The sequence below is a fragment of the Urocampus carinirostris genome, chromosome 13, assembly GCF_059441175.1.
Source record: "Urocampus carinirostris isolate Australia breed hairy pipefish chromosome 13, RoL_Ucar_1.0, whole genome shotgun sequence".
Lineage (NCBI taxonomy): Eukaryota > Metazoa > Chordata > Actinopteri > Syngnathiformes > Syngnathidae > Urocampus > Urocampus carinirostris.
The window spans coordinates 41,595,281-41,615,744 of NC_142361.1; the positions used below are offsets into that span (position 1 = coordinate 41,595,281).

Below are 20,464 nucleotides of genomic sequence, written 5' to 3' on the forward strand. Positions count from 1 at the left end.
AGCAAGATGGCCGACGACGGCGTCCGCCCCGTTTTTGTGAGGCTCAATATCAAATAAATGCTCATTTCTCCACATATAAATATTTGGAAAAATGCATTCGTTAATAAAAGTTCTTGTAGCGAATTTTGTGTACTATAAGGTGCACCCCAAAAACCCAAATGGGCCAGAAATTTGAAAGTCCGCCTCATATACCGGAAATTACAGTAGATGAAATTGGAAATTCATGGGTCAAATGGACTGATACTGCATGTGCTAACTGTTCTGCCTTTGAGAAACATCTGGTGTTTTGGAGTGCCCTCTTGGGGTTCTCATTTTATTTTAGTGGCGAAAGCAGATGTCGCCATGTGGATTGAAGTTCACTTCATAAATGATTTTAATGACATGACTTTTTGATGCAACGCTCACTCAATAAGTTTTAAATCCATGCTTCTCCTTCTCCAGTTCGCCTTCTACAGATCACAAAGGCTATTTCTCGGGGTCGAGTCAAGTCCGGGGATGTTTCTTTCGTTGGTCTCAAATGGCACCACGGACGACTATGACGGCATCACCTGATCTAAAACCCAGATGAAGACGAGGAAAAACTCAAAAACTTTAGCGCCAGGAGAACGAACAGACGATACACAGAAATTACAGTATTTTGATAAATGTTTGTATGATAGTTCGTGGTATTTTTACCTGTTTATTTTTTTCTCTCCCTCTCTCTCTATCCCTTTCTCTCTCACTTTCTGTCTCCCTCTCTTTCTTTCTCTGTACGTCTCTCTCTCTCCCTCTCTATATCTGTCTCTCTTTCTCTGTCTCTCTCTCTTTCTCTCTCTCTCTCTCTTTCTCTCTCTCTGTCTCTCTCTCCCTTTCTTTCTCTCTACGTTTCTCTCTCTCTTTCTCTCTTTCTTTCTCTCTACGTCTCTCTCTCTCTCTCTCTCTCTCTCTCTTTCTTTCTCTCTTTCTCTCTCTCGCTCGCTCTCTTTTTCTTTCTCTCTACGTCTCTCTCTCTCTCTCTCTCTCTCACACTCTCTTTCTCTTTCTCTCTCTCTCTCTCCCCCCTCTCTTAAAAAATATAATACACTTTCCTCTTACCAGTAGGAGGCACTAAATAATACATAATTTCTTTTCAGGCTGTTTTAAGTCCTTTTTTTTTTTTTTTTTCAAACCAACCGCCCTTTGTTCGACGAAGGGGAGACACGTAACGTCATGGGAGTGAGGTGAAAACTCCAACTCCCAGCATTCGCCACTTCCGGTGTGACTCGGTCTCAGCCAATCAGAGCTGTCCCGGATTAACGCTAGCTATGTGGGGCAGGGGGCCAGCACGTCTAGCCAGAAGTGCCACGACTTCACATTTAACACCAAGACTCCCACAAAAGGGCTCCGATTCCGTGAAATCAAAGCACCAAAACGCTTAGCATTGCAGCGCATCTGAAGGAAAAAACGCCTTCTTTTCAAAAAGCTCCCCTTTTCTTGCTTTTGGCCAAAAAGAGCATTCTCATCAGTCGCGCGGTAAGTGAATGGACATTTTTTTGTTCCTATTTCTAAACAACGCGCAACTAGCTTAACGAGCTAGCTAAACGTCTCTCGTATTTGTGTACTTGGAATGGATAAAGGTGATGATTTGGTGTGCTTTTGGTGACGTGTACGAGGTTTCGCTCGCCATTCTCTTGACACGTCATTGTAAAAAGTTGACGTCGCGAGGCAAACTTCATTGATTCTTGACAATCTCTGCGAGCTAGCGGGCTCTATACAAAATCAACCGTTTCAAGTTTTCTTTTGCCATTCCACAATGACGCTACGTTTTTTTTGCAAGAAAAAGCTTTCATTTTTTGAACGTCTTTTCGAGAGTGAGCATTGATTTAGGGGTTAACCCTCAAACCACTGAGCCCAAATGAAGTCTAGCCTTTGTATTGATCGTATGCATGCGATGCGTTCTTGTGATTTGTAAAAAAATGCTTTAAAAGTGTCACTTGGTGATAAGACGCGTCAAGAATCGTGTCCTTGCGCGCATGCGCCGTCTCCACGTACGTGACTTTAGCACAGATCGCATCCTACCTGCAAAAAACTAATTCAAGCCTTTTTTACTTCACAATCACGCCATTCTTGTTTGCAAAACAAGCTTTCTTTCTTAACGTCTTTCCGAAAATGAGCGACACTAGCCCCCCCTCTAACCAGACTTTAAGTGCCTTTGCAATAATATAACGTTTGAAACGCATGAATTTGAATCGAAACTAGTGTAAAGTGCATTACAAGTGGGACTTTCAGAAGTGTCTCCGTGTGCGCATGCGCGCCTCTCTGTGCAACGTCCACGTAAGTGACTTTAGGACCGCTAGCGTGCTACCTGCAAAAATTGGGCAATACAATTTCTAGCCTTTCACAATCACCACACGTTTTACAAAAAAAAGCTCATGGATTGGGGGGGAATCAGAATTTAAATGGAATACTGTAGTATGTAAGCCACTCATGTGATTTGTAAATGGGGTTGAAAATGCATTGCGAGTGTGTAAGAATTGTGTGCGCATGCGCCAATACCACTTGAGGAAAAGTAATTGATAAAAAGTGGAAAAAAGGTTGGAAATAAAAGAAAACTAAAGACATTCAAAACGACGAAACATGACAAAATAATACTGAAATTGAGCAAAACATATTCTACAGTGGATGTGTTTATCCTATGTTTTATAAGTAAAATTATGCGCTAAATAAGAAAGAAAATAATGATATATATTTATAATATATATATATCTCATCTCATCAGCTGCACCGCTTATCCTAAGTAGGGTCGCGGGGGTGCTGGAGCCCATCCCAGCAATCATCGGGCAGTGGGCAGGGGACACCCTGAACTGCTTGCCAGCCAATCGCAGGGCACACGGGGACAGACAACTCACTCGCTTATTCACACCTAGGGACAAGTTGGACCGGCCAATTCACCTGAAATGCATGTCTTTGGAATGTGGGAGGAAACCGGAGTGCCCGGAGGAAACCCACGCAAGCACGGGGAGAACATACAAACTCCGCACAGGAAGTCTGGAGCCGGATTTGAACCCACGACAGGTTCCCATGACATGAACTGTGCCGCACAAGCGCTAACCACTGCGCCGCCGTGCTGCATATATAAATATATAAATGCAGATCATTTCATTTCTCATGCTTTTCCTAATCCAAATTGCAGATAGACAGCAAACCCTAACAAAGCTCCCCAGAAGAGAGCACTGTTTACTTAAATGTCACCTCATAATAATCCTTTCAAATTGGCCTACAATTTCAGCCCAAGACCTACCCAAAGTATATTGAATGCTCCTTTTCAGTTGCACGTGAGAATACAGCAACATCTAGTGGTCCAATAGTACTCCCTGTCCCTCTAAGAATATAAAAAGGCTCTATTTGTGCATGTGTGTTGCAGGTAGAGGTCTACGCTTGCTCTTGTATAATGTTTCAATCCAAGTGTGAATGCACTTAATCCATTTCTTGCAGGATTATACAGTATAAGAGTCTTTTTCTCTGAAGGTTTCCTCCTCTGCGAGAAAACGGCCGATTCGACGTAACGGTGGTCCGACGATCACGGGACCTTTGTGACACGTAACATTCTAACATTCAATTGACCCGGCGCCGGTTCAAGTCGGGACCGATCGGCTTTCGTTCCGCCGACACGAAATAAGATCTCAAAATCCAAGAATCAAAACAAAAATGAGTCGGTAATAAAGGAATCCATGATTTGCACTCACGTTCAAGAGACGGTGTGTGTCATTTGAGCGGTCCGTGTCATTGTATTCTGTCGTTTAACCGTAAACTAGTGTTAAAATGTACAAGGAAGAACACACTACAGACTCGATGACCAAAACATTTTTCCTATTTTTTTTTCTGCCTAGCCATCAGAGGAAAAAAAGAGGGAGGGCTGTTATAAAGAAAAGGAATTACCAAAAAAAAAAAAAACATTGTTGGGGGTAGCCTGAACAGCAAGATGGCCGACAATGATATTTGCTTCCTTTAGGTGAGCCTCATGATCCCACATACGCATATCTCTACCTATGACTATTTAAAAAATGCCCTTTTAATATCATATTGCATGTATTTTTCTTCAATGAATGTTGTACAAAGTTTTTTTCTACCACAAGGAGGCACTCAATAATACACACTGTCCCTTTAGAAGGACACTTAATACAGACACAATCATAGGTTAAAATACAAACAGTTAAATAAATCCTATATGATTATTGTAAGGTACACACTAACTGTGTGAGGACAGGAAGGTGAGGGAGGCTTATCCACACTGATGGGGATGCAGCAACCGGCCCCGGTATTTCCAGCCATTGAAGCAACACCGTTCAGTCTAGGCCCCCCAAATAAAACGGAGAGATAGAAAAACGAGTGCAAAACATTAGAATGCGAAATAAAAGTAAAGTATGACACTGTCAAAGATTAGAAGGAACAAAAAAAAAGATGGGGTCCCCTTGGACCTGACATCTTCCATTGTTTGAGGTCCAAAATGGCTGAATGCTGCTTTACTATAGCTTTTAAAGACATTCTAGTCTTTCACGTGTTTCCTGTAAAACAGATTAACGTTGCGAGTCTGCTCCAAATGCGTCGCCGGAAAATCGTTCCCTGGCCCGAACGCAAATCCGTGGTCACGTAAAACGGCTGTGCGCCGTGAGAGAGACGCCAAGCTCGTTCTGGCCCGAGAGAGTCGAATGTCTTTAATATGTGTGGGGTCAATTGTTTGGGGCATTTTTTCTCATCCGGGGAAACCCATCTAACTGCCGGTGAAAGATAATGGTCATATCTAAGGCTGCAACCGACGATTCTGAATCGATGAATCGGATTTTTGCAAAACACGTCTTTAATTTCCCCCTCTATTCAATTATTGAAGTTTTGTAATATAAAAGACCCTGAAAAATCCAAATTTGTGTCAAATCTATTAATAAACAAAAATACATATGTATACTATACACTTGCACATGTGTAAGTTACTCTTTTCCAACCAACTTATTCCCAAAGCGTACTACATTTGGACTTAACATATAAAAACAAAAATGGAGCAATAGATGACGTTTTTGTGTAGCAAAAAAAATGTCAACCCGTTTTTCCAAATGTCAACAAATTTGGTTTTATGGTTAAATCTTTGAAGACCATAAACGATCCCAATTTGCAAATGATACATAATATGCATAAGAATCTGCCCGTTATCATTCATATTTTCCTTTTTATTGGATCAATTTCAGATGTTATTTCTCTGTATTTCTGCAGCACTACTTGTTCCCTTGACATTGTAAACTTTCTAGTGTTGAACTCTTTCATGCCAGTTTTGTTTCATGCAACGTTCAAAAAAAAAAGATTTAGGGAAGGGATGGGCGCCACCAGGCTGTACTTGTCCAGGAAATGGTGCCCTGCCCCTATGACCCTTGTGATCAAAAAGGTCAAGGTGCCCTCTGCCGCCTAAAGTGGTACTACTTCCCTCAATGAAATTCAATGCATTCATTTTCAGTGATTTGATGTGCTTAGCGGCTCTCAAATAGCACGGCACAAAGAATCAACGAGGAAACGAGTCGCCAACACTTTTACTAATCCATCTTTCCGATTCGTTGTTGCAGACCTAGCCATATCCAAACTCCTTCTCCCCTTTTCCATACTTTTTGAAAATATGGCTTTGCTTGCCGGTGACGAGCATCTCTTTGTTCTTAGGTGAATTCCTACCAAAATGCTGGATATCTACGACCCGCAGACCCTCGGGATTCTGGTTTTCGGTGGCTTCATGGTCCTCTCTGCCATGGGGATCGCTCTGGTCTCCACTTTCTCCATGAAGGAGACGTCTTACGAAGAAGCTCTAGCTAAACAGCGCCACCACTTGGGCGCGTCGCAACCCGCTCGACCGGACAAAAAGAAAAAGGACAAAACGAAAAAGGACAAAACGGCCGACAAAAAGAACCGAGGGAAGAAGGAGGCCAACGGAATCCTACCGGAAGCTAAAAAAGCAGAGAATAAAAGCCAAGTTGATCAGGTCCAGAAGTCTCTTGTGGAGCCTGTTCTGGTTGCCGCTCCAGGCCCCAAATTGGGGGCGACGCCAACCCAACTACAGCCCAAAGCCGGGCCTACGCCTCCCGTGTCCTCGCCTAAAAAGAAGTCGGCTAAGAGCGAATCTGCGGTCGTCTCTCCTGTCCAGCAGTCTACCAAAAGTAAAGCCACGGTCGTCCCTGCTCCCTCCAAGGTAGCTCCGCTAACTGCCACATCTGCAAACCACCAGACTTCCAAGTCTGTCCCTCAACCCACTAAATCGCCTCAAACCTCTTCCAAATCTGAGAGCGTGGCACCTACCTCGCCCAAAACTTCAGCCAAGTCTGCCAAGGACAAGTCTGCCCCTACGGGCAAAGACAAGGACAGGCCAGCTGCCGCAGCGAAGGACAAGTTGGTAGCAACGGCCATTGAGAAGTCTGTCGGACCTGCCAAGAAAAAGGACAAGTCTGATACCAAGGACAAGTCTGCCACTAAGGAGAACGACAAGTCCGCTGCCCCAGTCAAGGAAAAGGACAAGTCCATCACTAAGGATAAGGAAAAGGACAAGTCTGTTGCTAAGGACAAGTCTGTCCCCAAGGACAAGTTCACCACCCCAGCCAATGAGAAGGACAAGCCCCCCAGCCTAGCTACGAAGAAGGCCCAGTCAAAGGAGAAAGATATGTCCATGGACAAATCTGCCTCCCAGGTCAAGGGCAAGTCCGCCGCCACCCCAGCCAAGGAGAAGGACAAGTCCAAAGACAAGTCCGCCACTCAGGCTCAAGACAAGAAGGACAAGTCCGCCACTCAGGCTCAAGACAAGAAGGACAAGTCCGCCACTCAGGCTCAAGACAAGAAGGACAAGTCCGCCACTCAGGCTCAAGACAAGAAGGACAAGTCCGCCACTCAGGCTCAAGACAAGAAGGACAAGTCCGCCACTCAGGCTCAAGACAAGAAGGACAAGTCCGCCACTCAGGCTCAAGACAAGAAGGACAAGACCGCCACTCAGGCTCAAGACAAGAAAGACAAGTCCGCCACTCAGGCTCAAGACAAGAAGGACAAGTCCGCCACTCAGGCTCAAGACAAGAAGGACAAGTCCGCCACTCAGGCTCAAGACAAGAAGGACAAGTCCGCCACTCAGGCTCAAGACAAGAAGGACAAGTCTGCCACTCAGGCTCAAGACAAGAAGGACAAGTCCAAGGATAAGTCCGCCACCCATGTTAAAGACAAGTCCGCTGCCGCAGCGGCCAAGGAGAAAGACAAGCCCAAGGACAAATCGGGCACCCAGGCCAAAGACAAGTCCACCAAATCCTCAGTAGCAGCCAACAAATCGACCCCGCTTCTGGAAGCCGTCGCTAAAGACGTCCCCGTTATGGCCGTACCCCCCGTGGGTTCCGGTCTAGCTCAGGAGTCCAAGAAGAAGGCGGCCAAGAAGAAGACCGACGGCGGTGAGTTGAGGACTTTCCCCTCCACTTTTCATGACCAGACTCTGCAACGGGGTCTGGCGGCTGCCGCCGTCCGCGTCTCTAACCATTCACTGTGCCGATTGCTTTTCAGCAGAAGCGGGAGATTGCCTTCACACTTACAAGACGTTGAGTTCCGCCATCGGCAGCATGGCTTTCAGTGACAAAGAAGCTCACAAGCTCATCCAGATGTTGGCAGAGAAAGCCGGCATAGACCAGGACAGCTGGCAGATGGTAGGGCGCGTCGGTCTTTCACATTTGTATTTAGTGAGACCCTGGCGGGTGGACAGTCTAGAGAGGTCTAGGTGACAATTTTCTGCATTTTAAACTCGAAACGCATAGACCAGGGGCATTTTGGAGGCAAAACCAAGAAGTTAGAATGAATGGGTGACCTTTTAAACTATTGAATTCTGAATCCACTAGTTCTGAAAGGCAAACAAGTCACACCCACAAAGCATGATAAACTAGAGAGGACTTTAATGAGAGATAAAAAAACTGCGTGCCATCTAATTAGACTAAGAAAACCTAGCATTATTCCGACGTCTTTGCTGTACTATTTATAGTAAACGGGCCGGATCGCCAATATCAGCACTGCTGCTTTTGTGATAGTCGCTACGATAGGATGCCGGTTCTTCTTCGGTGGTTTACGGGAGGTTATTGTAACACGTAACTTATGAGCTACAGTTTGGGCCACCCAATAGTTTTTCTGCTTCGACACCATTTTATTGGAATTCTTCCGCCCTGTCGAAAACGCGAGCGGTGCGACGAGATACTGGACAGTTTTTGCGCAAAATGCTCATCCCTAAACCTTTTTTTTTTTTGGGTGGTGGAGTTGCAAAATTTTGAAGTTGGGGGAAAACACAATGCTGTCCGAGGTCACCTTTCCCCAGCCGTCCAATCGCAGTGCAGGCGGAGCGGGACAAACGCGGGGGCAGCGCTTGACAGAATGAGACTCATCCTGACTGACCTAGCACGCCATGGTGTTGGTGATCATTTATATCATGGGAAACCTAAAAGTTCTCGTCAATAACTTTGCTTTTATATGCAGTATATTTAAAAATAGTTTTTAATGATACTCATTTATGGGACTCTGCTCCATGGCTTGCGTCGATTTATTACTCCGTGTGCAATTTCAGGCTACTCAGAAAGGTGACCCTGTTGCAGTCTTGAAGAAACAGTTGGAGGAGAAGGACAAACTGCTGGAGGACTCGTCCGCAGCAAAGAACCGGCTGAGAGATCTTACCAAGGTCGGAGCGCGTTTTTGAAATGGTTTTCGGTCCCGGATCGCCAGATAGCCCGAAACGCAAATAACGCTTACGATGTTTTCTGTGCCGACCAGGAGCTGGCTGCGGAGAAGTCCAAGGTGGCCAATGTAGAGACCAGGCTAAGTTCTCAGCTAAGCAAGAGGGAGCAGGAGATGATCGCCTTGCAGGCTCGCATGCAGGCCAGCTACCAGGACCACGTGGCGCAAACCCAGAAGCTCAACGCCAAGGTACCGTCCCGTCCGGACACGTTTTAGACCGAGGTCTCCGATGCCGACGTCCACCTCTGTTAGATCGTTAGCCTGCAAGATCAGATGGAGAAAGGTCCCAACGCCCAACTGGCACGTCTCCAGCAGGAGAACTCCATCCTCAGGGACGCCCTCAATCAGGCCACCAGTCAGGCCGAGAGCAAGTAAGAGTCTCTTCGGTCGAGTGACGCGGCTTTGCTCCTCAAACCGTCTCTCCCTCCTTCCCCTGCAGACAAAACGCAGAGCTAGCCAAACTGCGGCAGGAATGCGTCAAACTAGCCAAAGATCTCGGGGAGAAGACGGAAATCCTGCACGCCGACGAACACGCGAGGAAAGGCTTGGAGCTCAAAGTTGCCGCCACCGAGAAGCAACTTTCAGCGTTGCAGGTGAGGCCATCAGATTCTCCTCTTTAGATCTTCAGAGCTTCATTAAGCCGACATCTTCCTAATATCTCTAACGCTTGAGGTGCGCTTTGGGTCTCTATGGAGCGTCACTTTTTGTTTTCTTTATTGGTGAACGTAATCCTTTGCTAGTTTAAGGTCCTAAAAAGTCATTTCACTGTACACGGGAGTAAGTTTCGAATCTGCTTTTGGTCGACGGAAAGACGATGAGATATTTCCCGCAAATTGTGATGTGATCAGGCCAAGCACGCCGACAGCCAGTTAGCTCTGCAGCGTAAATTGGAGGAGGTCTGCGAGGAACTGAGATCCACCCAAAGTGCCAACCGCGGCCTGCAGGAGTCTGTCAAGAAGGTCCAGCAGGAGGCCACTTCGCTCTCAGGTCGGGAGTCCCTACGGCGTCTCCGTCTTCTCGTAATTGTCATCCTCAACGACGCTTCCCGTTTCCCCGTTAGAGTTCAGGCTTCGAGCGGGAAATCTGGAGCTTGAGGTCCAGGGTCTGACTGCTCAGCTGGACTCGTCGCAGCTTGAGAAACAAAAGCTGCTCCACCAGTTGGCTTCCGTCAACTCCTTACTGGAGGCCAGCCAGAGCAAAAACCAGCAAATTCCTGAACAGGTTAGGATTTTTTTTCTGCGATGACTGTTCAACTCTGGTGCTTCTCGTTAACTCGGATTTGTTTTACCTCACCAGATGAATGCAGAGCTTCAGCAATTAAAGCTCAGGTAAATGCCATGACGTTAGAGCAATTACTCACATTGCGGCTAAAGTAGACTGCAATGTCTATATCAACCCTTTATCTATGTCTATATCAATGCGAAAGCCGTTTGTCTGTCCTTGCAGCCTCCACGAAAAGAATGAGCATCTGGAAAGTCTTCGGGAAGAAGTCAAGCAAATGCAGATAAAGGAGGCAGCAGTAAGTCCGTACATTGTGTGGCAATTCCAGCTCCCAAAAAAAAAAAAAAAACCACCGTGCCAACAATCTGACCTTTCTTAGCAATTGTTGAAGGAGTTCTGCCCTGAGATATCTGATACGCCGGTTGGGGCTAGGTGGACGCGCTAGATGTTATCTGAAGCGACTGTAGAAAAAGTACTGTTGGTACAAAGTCATCTGTTAGTAACCACGTTGCGAACGGTCTCCCACTGAACTGAAACAAACATCTTTGATGGACTCGAGTTCCGTTAAACGCCGATTGCCACGAAAAGGATGACGACACGTAGCGCATCTTAGCATCGCTTCGCGTAGCTTAGCCGTCAAAACCTGACGCCCTCCCGGCTCCCGAACGTTCCTCCTTTTTATACACGTACCGATTGCGGCTTTTTCTAACATAGCCTACGCCTTTGTAGGAAAAGGGATGCGCTGAGTTAAACTCGAGTCGATACTCAAACTAAGACGAGAAGACATCGATGTATTTTGAACTCGCGAGGAGGACCGGGAGAGGGGGCGCTCGGATCAGAAAGTTCCATCCGCTCCTAAAGCCCTCCGACCAAATCTCCTTTGTTCTCGTTCGACACCGCTAAGAAAAGCAACTGGCCGGGATGCTCCGGTGTCCCCCAAGTAATTGACTTTTCTCTCCTAGCAATCGGCCGCCTCCGCGGAACAGATGAAGAGCAGGTAAACCTTCTGGCCTCAAAGAAACAAAAAAATGCACTCGTGCTCCATCTCTCGGGAAGCACCGGGTTTACTTTTACCGTGGCTTGTCTTTAGCTGGACGGAGAAAGAAGCGCTCGTGGCGTCGCTTCAAGAACAAGTGAAAGAGTCGAGGCGAAACGAGGTCAGCCGTATCCGTGGCGATGAAAAAGGCCGAACGTCTGACGCTTCTTTCCCGTTTTCTTTTCAGGCGTCCGTCATGCAGCTCCAAGAGTTTGAAAGTCAAGCCAAAGAAGCTCTCCAAAAACTCTTCCCTCTCGTACCTCTCCAGACGCAGCAGGTTTGTCTTCCCTGTTATTTTTCACTTCAAACCACAGTTAGAATAGAATCCCATTTTCTAAAAAAAAAAAAAAACGAGTCGCCAGTAGCAAGGTTGTACTTTTAGCCACTGGCCGATAACTGATTTAAAAAATGACGTTTTTAGTCATTTCTTTCTTTATTTGACATTTTTTGCTATGACGATTGATGCGCCACTTTCATAATCCACATCGTTAGGGAAATTTACAAAAACAAGGCTTCAAATTCTCATTTTAGAAAACAAAATGTAAATTCTTTTCATGTGTAGTGAAATCAGTGTGCTAAAATATCTTTCAGTCTGCTTTCTTTTTTATGTGTCGAACGAGACTATCCCTTTCGTTGTATAAGCTTGAATGACATCACATGAAAAAAAAAGACATGGCCATTTTGATTAAAAAAAAAGGCCACAATTCAAATGGCCATATCTTGAAAATGTTTATCATAAAGCAAAGTGGACGGTATCGTTTTCAAGCTCCTTCTTTCCATCGAGAGCAAAAACCCGAGCGTGATCGGTGCCTCACCGTCACTCGTTTTGCTCGTTCGAGTTACAAATAACCAGCAAAAGTAAGAAACATCTATTTGGCTGCATTTTTAAAGCTCCATTGTGTAATATTTGAGCACAAGAGGCCACTGTATGGCCTCGTGCCAAGGAAAAGCCAAGGCAAAGCAGCACAGTTACCAGATAAACATGGCGGAGACTCCTAGATGTGGATTCCGCTACGTCACGAATATTTGATCCAAATTCACACCCGAGCGCCGCGGAGGTCTTCGGCGGCTGTTTCAAGTGCAGACCATTTGAGAAGGACTGCTCGTAGATGCCCTTGTCCCCGCGTTATGCCTCTTTTCTTTTTGTTCCCTCAGCCAAACTGGTTGCAGGCGTTCACCGTAAAAGCGGAGGAGGTCCTTCGATCCAGTCAGGGATCGCCGGTAAGCCCGGGTTTCCTCGGCGGCCTTTTGGAGACCGGCAGAGTCTGAATTGTTTCTCTTTCAGGACCTCCTTTCCAAGCTGAAGGAGGCGGAGGAGAGCAGCGGCGCCCTGCAGGCCGAATGTGAACAGTACAGGAGCGTTTTAGCCGAAACGGTACACCAAACTCTTTTGCTACTACAGTAGCGATGCGCTCCTCCCTTCCGATCCCCAAAACGCGCGCAGGGTATTTTAGTCGAGTCCAGTTGTGTCAGTGACGTAAACCGGGCAGGTCTGAAGTCCGGTCCAATAATTTTTACCGCCCTACGGCCCCTGTCATTAAATAAATCGTTTGTGGCACGCCGGTAACGTTGACATTCACCCTTTCACAAAACGAGAAGCCCTTCGGCCGCTTTGCCCTCGGTCTTTTCTGAGCAATTTTGCCCGCCTCCATTTCCGAGATGGCCGCCGTTTATAGAAAAAGGAAAGCGGGTTGCGACAAGCGGAATCCGAAATTTTCGGTGGCTCTTTTCAAAGAATACGATATCGAGGGGCACCGCCTTACTACAAAAAGCCAACTGGAAAGGAACGCTGTGAAAAGGTGAAGCGACCGGAAGCGGCGCTTTTTCACGGGACCCTACGAGGCAAATGAAAATGTTACTAGGGCGAGCTACGAGGTGGCGACGCTGATCGCCGGGCACTCGACCTTTGACGGAAGGTGACTTTCTTATACCAGGCTGACACATTTTCAGTCTACCAAATCTGGCCCCCCCCCCCCCCCCCCGCTTTCTCCAAAGTTTGGACTAGGTTTTTCTGGGCCGATTGTTAGTATCAGGAAGAGGCTGATATTCATTTGCTGTGAAAGCTTAAAAATTGGCGCAAGAAATTTTTAATCTTGCAAAAAGGGAACCTTTTTTTTTTTAATGAATTTAAATAGAACTCGAGCTGCTTTTTGAAACCTTTCGTAATAAATTAGAATTTCAACACAACGCAGCAAATTTTTTGCTTCATCCAAAAACAAACAGTGCAGGAAATCAAATGAGACTTAGCAGAGAGAAACTTGAATAGCTCCCTGTTTTTTTACAATAAATAAATGAAGATGTCAAACCAACCAACCCGACTTAAAAAGTGCATCAAAGTTTTAAGGGAGCCGGCAAATTGAAAAGTGTGGACACTCCTGTTTTAGAGCCAGATTGACAAACTCATGTTATGGTAACAGCTCATCACTTCCACTCTAGCGTGCTTTTTATGCTCTCTCAATCACAAATACACACGGACTGATGTTATGATAAGAGCTAATTGATCAGTTCCAACCTGAAGGCCCCTCTAGAACACTTCACTCCACGTTTTAAGCTCTTAATCAAACATGCCTTATCTGCTGCTCTCCTGCTTCGATCGCTCCCTCCCCGCTCACTTATCCAATTTCAAGGGAGCTGCACATTTTTCGATTTATTGTGGGTTGAGAACGTCCGCATGAAGGCGACAAAATATCAACTGAAGTGAAAAAGTGAATTGGTGCGAGTGCCGTATAACAGTACAAATATGTTTCAATTCGAATTGGACACTACCAAAGTCGCTACGTTTATTTATTGAACAAACGCTCGCGCCTGTCAATTGTGTCGGTGGTTTGGTTTCGCTGACTAGAGAAGTATTTATTCGAGTTTCCTACTTGCGGAGTTTGACCGTCACGGAACATTTACAAAGGTCTGAATTTTTTTTGTCTTTTTGTCCTCAGGAAGGAATGTTGAAACATTTGCAGAAAAGCGTGGAGGAAGAAGAGTCCGTGTGGAAGTCCAAAACCAAGACTTCCGAGGAGCAGCTCAAAGCGGTCGGGAGTTTTTTTTCCTCTCCGACGGCCTTAAAAACAAAAGAAAAACGTCCTCTTCTTTTCCTTTCAGGCTTTGGCGGAGATCCAGAAGATGGAGTCGGAAAAGCAAAGTATAAAAGAGGTGGGTGGATGCCACTCGCATCTGGGAAATGATTTGCTTACTCTTCGCGTTGGCTGTCGCAGCTGAAGGAGCAGATGATGCTTCTGGAGGCGCAGCTGGAGAAGCAGGCCGATAACCATTGCATGGCCGAGGAGATGGAGCAGGTACGGTTTTGGGCGTCCGGGGTTTGCAAAATCCGGGTGAGCCCCTTCTATACATCTTTTGTGTGCGCGCGCGCAGTTGAGGCTGCAGCTGGACTCGGCCCACAAGGAGATCCAAGACCGCAAAGGCGAGCTCGCTAAGGTACTTCAATCTTCCTATCTTTCCTCTCGTTTAGACGCCAAAAATGATCAGGCGGTTGCAATTCGGTTTTCCTTGCTTTTCAGATGAATTTTAAGTACGGTACACACTCCAGATGAGGAGACGTAAATTGACTTTGAACTGAAAGAGAATAAGAGAGGACTGTACAAAAAGAGGCATCATTTCCAATCTGTTCTTAAGGCCCTCCCCTTTTTTGGATGAAATCTCCGAGATTACAAGGTGCAGATCCACCCTAAAGGCTGTGGAAATCGGAGAACACAAGGAAACCACCCCAAAAAAACCCAATAACAGACTAAAAACTAACCCGAGGGAAACCACAAAATGACAACTACTGCAAAAGACGAACAAAATATCACCAAAAACGCAAAAATTGACCAGGAAATGACTGAAAATAACTACCTTTTGAAGTTTAGTAGACCCTTGAAATAAGAAAACATCAAAAACGGGACGTCGAATGGGCTAATCAGAACTCATGATTCATTTCACGCTGAATTCGAGAAGTCGTCTTTCGAAAAAAGAGTCGATTCCGAAAAACAAATTGTTTTTATTTCGTCGTATGTTTTCCTTCTTTAATGAGCGAAACGGCACCGAGCAAAATCTGCATCGCTTCGTTTTCTGCCAACACGACGGGTTGAAGGGGATGAGGCGGCCAAGGTGTTGGATTGGCATTGGTCCATTTTTGGTTTTGACTAGCGTGAATTTCCCTTTCAGGCGAGGGAGCGTCCCAGCGGCCAGCCGGAACACAACGGCCTGTCGCAGGCTCAGGTTAGGGTGCGGCCCCCGCGGCACCGCCCGCTTCTCCTCGGCGCCGCATACGGGACAGTCGCCCTAAAAGCATGTATATAGCGGTTCTAGCGATTGGTCTTCGGAGTCTGTCCCGTAGCGCTCCGAGGAGCCGTCGATGCTAACTTTGGGTTGATCTCACGACTCACTAACCTCTCGGTTGGCATGCCGGCTTTCTCCCCACTTTGTTAGCCTCGCTAGCTTTAGCCCGCTCGCTGCTCCTCCTCCATCACTCGAGTGCCACAGACTCTTTCTTTCGTTTGTCTTTTTCTTGTTCAGGTTTCTTCCCAGTTGGAGCAGACGAGCGCTAAACTGCAGGGGGAATTGGCGGCTCGACAGAAACTTCAGGAAGACTTTCTGCAGGTGGGTCTACAAACGGAACCTCTTCCGTACGAAAGAAGTCCGTTTTATCCCTTGCGATCAGATTTGACCCGACGGGCTTTCTCAATGTACTGTACAACGTTTGGATGTGTATTATGGACCAGTGCTGGAGTTACACACGTTGATGTATTGATGTATGGTAGTATATTCCAGTATGAGTGCAATCGTTTATCGGTGGAAGATGGCAATGACTGCAAGCACTTCTCTCCACTCTCAAGACAGACAAGTTCTTTGGTTCGTATTCAAACGAAGATGCATGCTACCAAGCTTGAGAATTTGCCTCTGCGAAAACGGTCTGTTTTCTGAATGTTATTGCTGCGCATCAAAATAACCCTAAAAACCTGTTTGGCGCTGCAGCAGCTCTCATAAGGGAACAGATTATTCCAGATGGTTCTACAGCTCATATATTTATGGTCTTCTTTGACTCATGACACTAGATTTGTTGCCTTTTCTTATCAAAGATCTGGAAATTATAGGAGCTGTACAGGATGGTACTTGTGCAGTGATGTCTGTTGATGCCCCTGAAACATCAAATGCAGCCTGGGGGAATGCACCATCTGAAAAGGTTCTCCGTTTTCCAGAATTCTTGTCTGCTGTCATGTATGCTATTTGATTATCGATTAGCAACGACTTGGATCCGATCCCCGCCATCTCCTTTTACCTCCAATTTTTTGCTTTTTTTTATTATTTTATTTTTTTTTGCAAAAACAAGTTTAAAAAGGCAGCATGCTCCAAGGTCATCTTCAGAAAGTCCAGTTTGCTGCTGGCTACACCCGAAAACGGCGGTCATGCAAAAAAAAAAAAAAAAGTGGGGTTGGAGACCTCTAGGACTTATCCATGCTGTCCAAAGTTTTAGCAATCCTACTCTCACACGCATACATCAAACAGCCGGCTTTTTTTTTATTTCAGCGTCTCTCACTTCGAATGATTAGTTTGAGTCGAAAAAGCGTTTTTCACATCAGCAAATGTTTTTTTTAATTGCAATTGCACCTTTACTCCACTAGGGAGCAGTGTAAACCTGTGTCTTGCAAACCGTGTTGATTCATTCATATCTCATATCGTCTTTGATTCACAAAATATCAGCACAAACGATTACGTATGGTTTTGTTTTGCAGAGTTCTAATATTGTGTCCTTGAGTGAATAACGTCGGTGATCTGTTTGGATGCATTGCTTTTTATGTCATTTCATTTTTCAGTATATGGTTTGACACGGTCATTCAAAAAAGGATTTTTCTTTTGGGATATCAGATGCTCTTTGAATCTTTTCTCTTACAGTTAATAGAGCTATTCTTTGTTGTAAGTTGGTCTATCTTTCTTTCCCTTTTCAATTCTCTTGTAAGGATACAATGACGGCGGTGTACTTAAAACAGATTTACTGACACATTATTCTTAACTGGGGTTTGTTTTGGGTGATTACGGAGTGTTGGGTCTTCGTCTTGGGGGCGAAAGGATTTCTTCTGAAGGAAGTGGGGGGGCACTATGGAATATAATCGAGAAGCACGGAGTTAACCTGTGCAGCTCCCATCAATGGTACGGATGACTTGCCTATATTTAATGTTGTTGTTGAATGTGGTTTGATGCTTTTGCAACATCCTTTTTCCGATCGAGAGCTACGCAAGTAAACGTGAGCAAAAGACGACTGAAATTTGACCTACAAAGGATTGAAATACAAACCAAAAATGACCAAAAACCCATTGAAAAGCCTAACGGCATCAATGGCGGTGAGATGTCCCTTCCGACCCTCACCCTCCGTCTGCGAGACCTCCCGGAGGTTTTCCCGTGTTTTGAATTTTTCGTTCCTTGGCCTCATTTTAGCCTTCAGGTCAGGGGACGGTGAGCCGTGACGGGCATACAAACCATGTGTTGCAAACGCCCTCCGTTGTTGCTCGTCGCAAAGCGAGCTTCATTCCGTTCCATCCGTCTTTTGTCAGGCCCAGGCCAGCATCGGCGAACTTCAGAGCCAGTTGGATCTCCTCCAAGATTCCTCCGACTCTGCGGACGTTTCCCAGCTCAAGGTCTGCTCTCTCCCCGTCCCGCGCCGCGAGTGGATTCGAATTCCTTGCCGGGAGTCGATTAAGAATCGAAGGCGTCGGCCTTATCGAATCATCGCGGCGAAAGAATGTCTTAAGAAAATGAGGCCCCTTCTCTGTTCCAAGTGTCCGGTCACGGATTCGTGTCCGCGAGGGCAGGGCGCCGCACTCGCATTGGTGGAAACGTGTCTGGTTCAAATGTCGCTCGCTCGGTAGAAAATGAGATCTCCTCAACAAAAAATCCCGGCCTCGTGCGCGACCGACCGTTCTCTTACGATGGGGATCGACTCCTACTGTCACCTAAGCGGTATTCTGAAGCGTTCTATTTCAAATTGATTTCAAACTAGGAAAAGCGCGTCTAATTCTCAAATAGTGGCGCGGGCGCTTGTTCATTTTTGTTTTTCTCAGAACGGAGTGCAATTGCACCTCCGCCGCACTAGGCAGTGTTTTATTTCCGTTTAGCCTCTAACGCAGTCCACGAAGCGCAGAGTAGAAACATGGACTATGAAGTCTAGACACGATATTTAACGCCGATGAGAAGAGAAACAACGAAAGTTGTAGCCTTGAAGGGAGACGGCAGAGACCGACGCGCTCGCTATGTTAAAATCGGCGTCGGCGCGCAATACGAGGGCAATTTAACGAGACGTTACGACCCGTCGATGGCGCTGATTCGGCGCAGATTTGCCAGGGACGGAGGCCATGTGTTCTCATCAAAATCGGGAATCTTTGTTTTGTCCCCGTCAGTATTACATAAAAGGATTGATCTCGGGCCGCGAGAGGATTTCTTCTTCCCAGGGGGGGCGTGACGGGAAACGATCGAGAAATACCGAACGAGTCCGTATCGCACCCGAGCTGCCCTTTCGTTTGCGCCTTCGCGATTCTACCGGTCTTATTTGATCTGAGTCGCGTCCGCGTCGAAGGAACAAAGACAAAAATCTCCCGCGTGTCGTGTGGGAAATGTCAATCCGACATCCGCTTCTGAAAAGGGAGAAATCGCGTATCGGCTCGAACGGCGCGACCCGTTTAGTTTCGGGCACGCTTTGCCGACGGGTCAACATCTGTGGCGTTGACCGCAGGAACGTCTGGAGAAAGAGAAGAAGTTGTCGAAAGATTTGGGGCAGGCGGCGAGCAAACTGCAGCAGCTCCTCAAAGCCACGCAAGAGCAGCTGGGGAAGGAACGCGAAACGGTGGCGGCCCTGCAACAGCACCTGGACAACAAGGTGAGACGCAAAACGGCGCCGGCCTTTTTGCGGCGCCACACTGACCGTGTTTTTCCCTCCTGCCGAAAAGGGCGAATTTGCGCCGTCCAAGGAGGGAACGTCCGTCTGAGAGGAAGAAGCTCCCCGCCGCGTGGACATCAGACCAAACATGCCTTAGCATACTCGTGCATTCCCAAACGTCCCCTTTGACTTCTTTTCTTTCTTTTTCTGCCAAATCTCGACTGAAAGCTGACATTCCGGCCGCGTCCGAGGTGGCCGTCCGAGACGCCGTCTCGTCCGAAACCTTCCTTCGCGCTTCAGTGTTAAAAGGGAAAAACGTCGTACGTTAAACGTACCCACATTTGTGCAATGACTTTGGGGTTTTGTTTTCGCCGCTCGACTCGAGATTGGGTTCAAGCGCTGTTTTGAATTTGTACAAATGAATAAACGACAGTCCAACTCGTTTTGTCGTTGTGATTTCGCCGCGTCAGCAATTCTTTACGCACGCTCGTGAATTCGGTCAAAATTGAAGAATCAGGATATTGCTGCTCTTTGACCAGTAAATGCGGTCGGTCTCCGACTACACCACATGGTGGCGTCTTTGTCACTTATATCAATTGAACGCTTAATACGTTGTTTCCACCCAAAACATTGAACTTGGTTGAAGTCAGAACGGTTCACACATATCGCGAGAACGGCCTCGCTTAGCGAACACGGTAGCCAGTTTGATTTTTCAATATCGCGATAATTCATTCTCTGATCACACTTCGGTTAAGCGTTAACGTTGCTATAAAAGTCTTTTGGTTTTTAAACTTTCGAATGGCGAAATGGTGTTTAAAACGTGAATTTATATATCCCGCTAGACGCGAGTTCAATTCTTTGCTGCCACAAGACGACCGAGGATGGAATCGAGCGTTTTAAAAAAAAAAAAACATCTTGTTGAATGTTCATTTCATGAAACTGAAGACGGAAGTTGAAATCTGGCCGTTTTGGATCCCAAATTGGTCGGTCCCCAAACACACCGCCAGGCGGCGTCTTTTTCACCTTTCGACTCAAAGATTGTACGGGTAAATTCTCTTTTTGATTTTTTTTTCTCCTGAAGATTATTTGAGCCCTACTAATAGCTCGTTTAACCCTTTAGCAGCCGGAACGATTGACACATATCGCGAGAATGACCAACGTTATCTCTTTTTTTTCTTTTTTAATTAAACGGCGCTTTATATTGCTAGCATTTAGCTTTCAAACTCTGACAAAAATGTTTAATCATGTAATGTTTTGAAGGCAAGTTTGTAAATGAGAGCTTTTTCAAAAACTTATTATAAGGTCAATGAAAGGCTTAAGTACAATGAAAAACGCTAGCTAAAACATAAAAAGGGCAGCACGGCGGCGCAGTGGTTAGTGCGTGTGCGGCACAGTCCTGAGGTCATGAAATCGAACCTCCTGTGTGGAGTTTGCCTGTTCTCCCCGTATGTTGTCACCATCCTACAAGTTTTCTAGCTATATTAAGTTAATCACCACTATGTTACTTCAATCATAACATACAGGTTTAGCTGTTATAAATGCACCTATGTTCACCCACATATTTTGAGCGAAGTATCCTTTCTTATCAGTACTTAACCAGCAACAGTCTTCCACCC

General features: G+C 46.1%; 1 protein-coding gene across 4 annotated transcripts; it reads left to right on the forward strand.

Annotated features, from left to right (window-relative positions):
• Positions 1-1,261: 1,261 nt before the first annotated feature.
• Positions 1,262-19,290, forward strand: rrbp1a (ribosome binding protein 1a). 4 transcript variants are annotated; one of them, XM_088351768.1, is made up of 25 exons: positions 1,262-1,491; positions 5,659-7,412; positions 7,522-7,661; positions 8,564-8,674; positions 8,767-8,919; positions 8,983-9,101; positions 9,170-9,323; positions 9,579-9,717; positions 9,791-9,951; positions 10,027-10,058; positions 10,177-10,249; positions 10,914-10,948; positions 11,042-11,108; positions 11,175-11,264; positions 12,143-12,208; positions 12,273-12,362; positions 13,921-14,013; positions 14,084-14,134; positions 14,197-14,277; positions 14,354-14,416; positions 15,146-15,205; positions 15,497-15,580; positions 17,530-17,613; positions 18,705-18,848; positions 18,919-19,290. In XM_088351768.1, the coding sequence occupies exons 2-25, from the start codon at positions 5,675-5,677 to the stop codon at positions 18,955-18,957; spliced, it is 3,867 nt and encodes a 1,288-aa protein (XP_088207894.1). In that variant the 5' UTR covers positions 1,262-1,491; positions 5,659-5,674; the 3' UTR covers positions 18,958-19,290. The 4 variants fall into 4 exon arrangements, with proteins under 4 accessions (XP_088207894.1, XP_088207896.1, XP_088207895.1 ...); XM_088351770.1 differs by having other exon boundaries at positions 1,263-1,491; positions 15,146-15,199; XM_088351769.1 differs by having other exon boundaries at positions 1,263-1,491; positions 7,525-7,661.
• The last annotated feature ends 1,174 nt before the right edge of the window (positions 19,291-20,464 follow it).

Excerpts from the sequence above, each read along its gene's own strand:
- rrbp1a (XM_088351768.1), top strand. The coding sequence starts at position 5,675 with ATGCTGGATATCTACGACCCGCAGACCCTCGGGATTCTGGTTTTCGGT. Across the intron at positions 10,949-11,041 it reads GCGGAACAGATGAAGAGCAG|CTGGACGGAGAAAGAAGCGC; the intron begins GTAAACCTTCTG and ends GCTTGTCTTTAG. Across the intron at positions 15,206-15,496 it reads TGTCGCAGGCTCAGGTTAGG|GTTTCTTCCCAGTTGGAGCA; the intron begins GTGCGGCCCCCG and ends TTTCTTGTTCAG.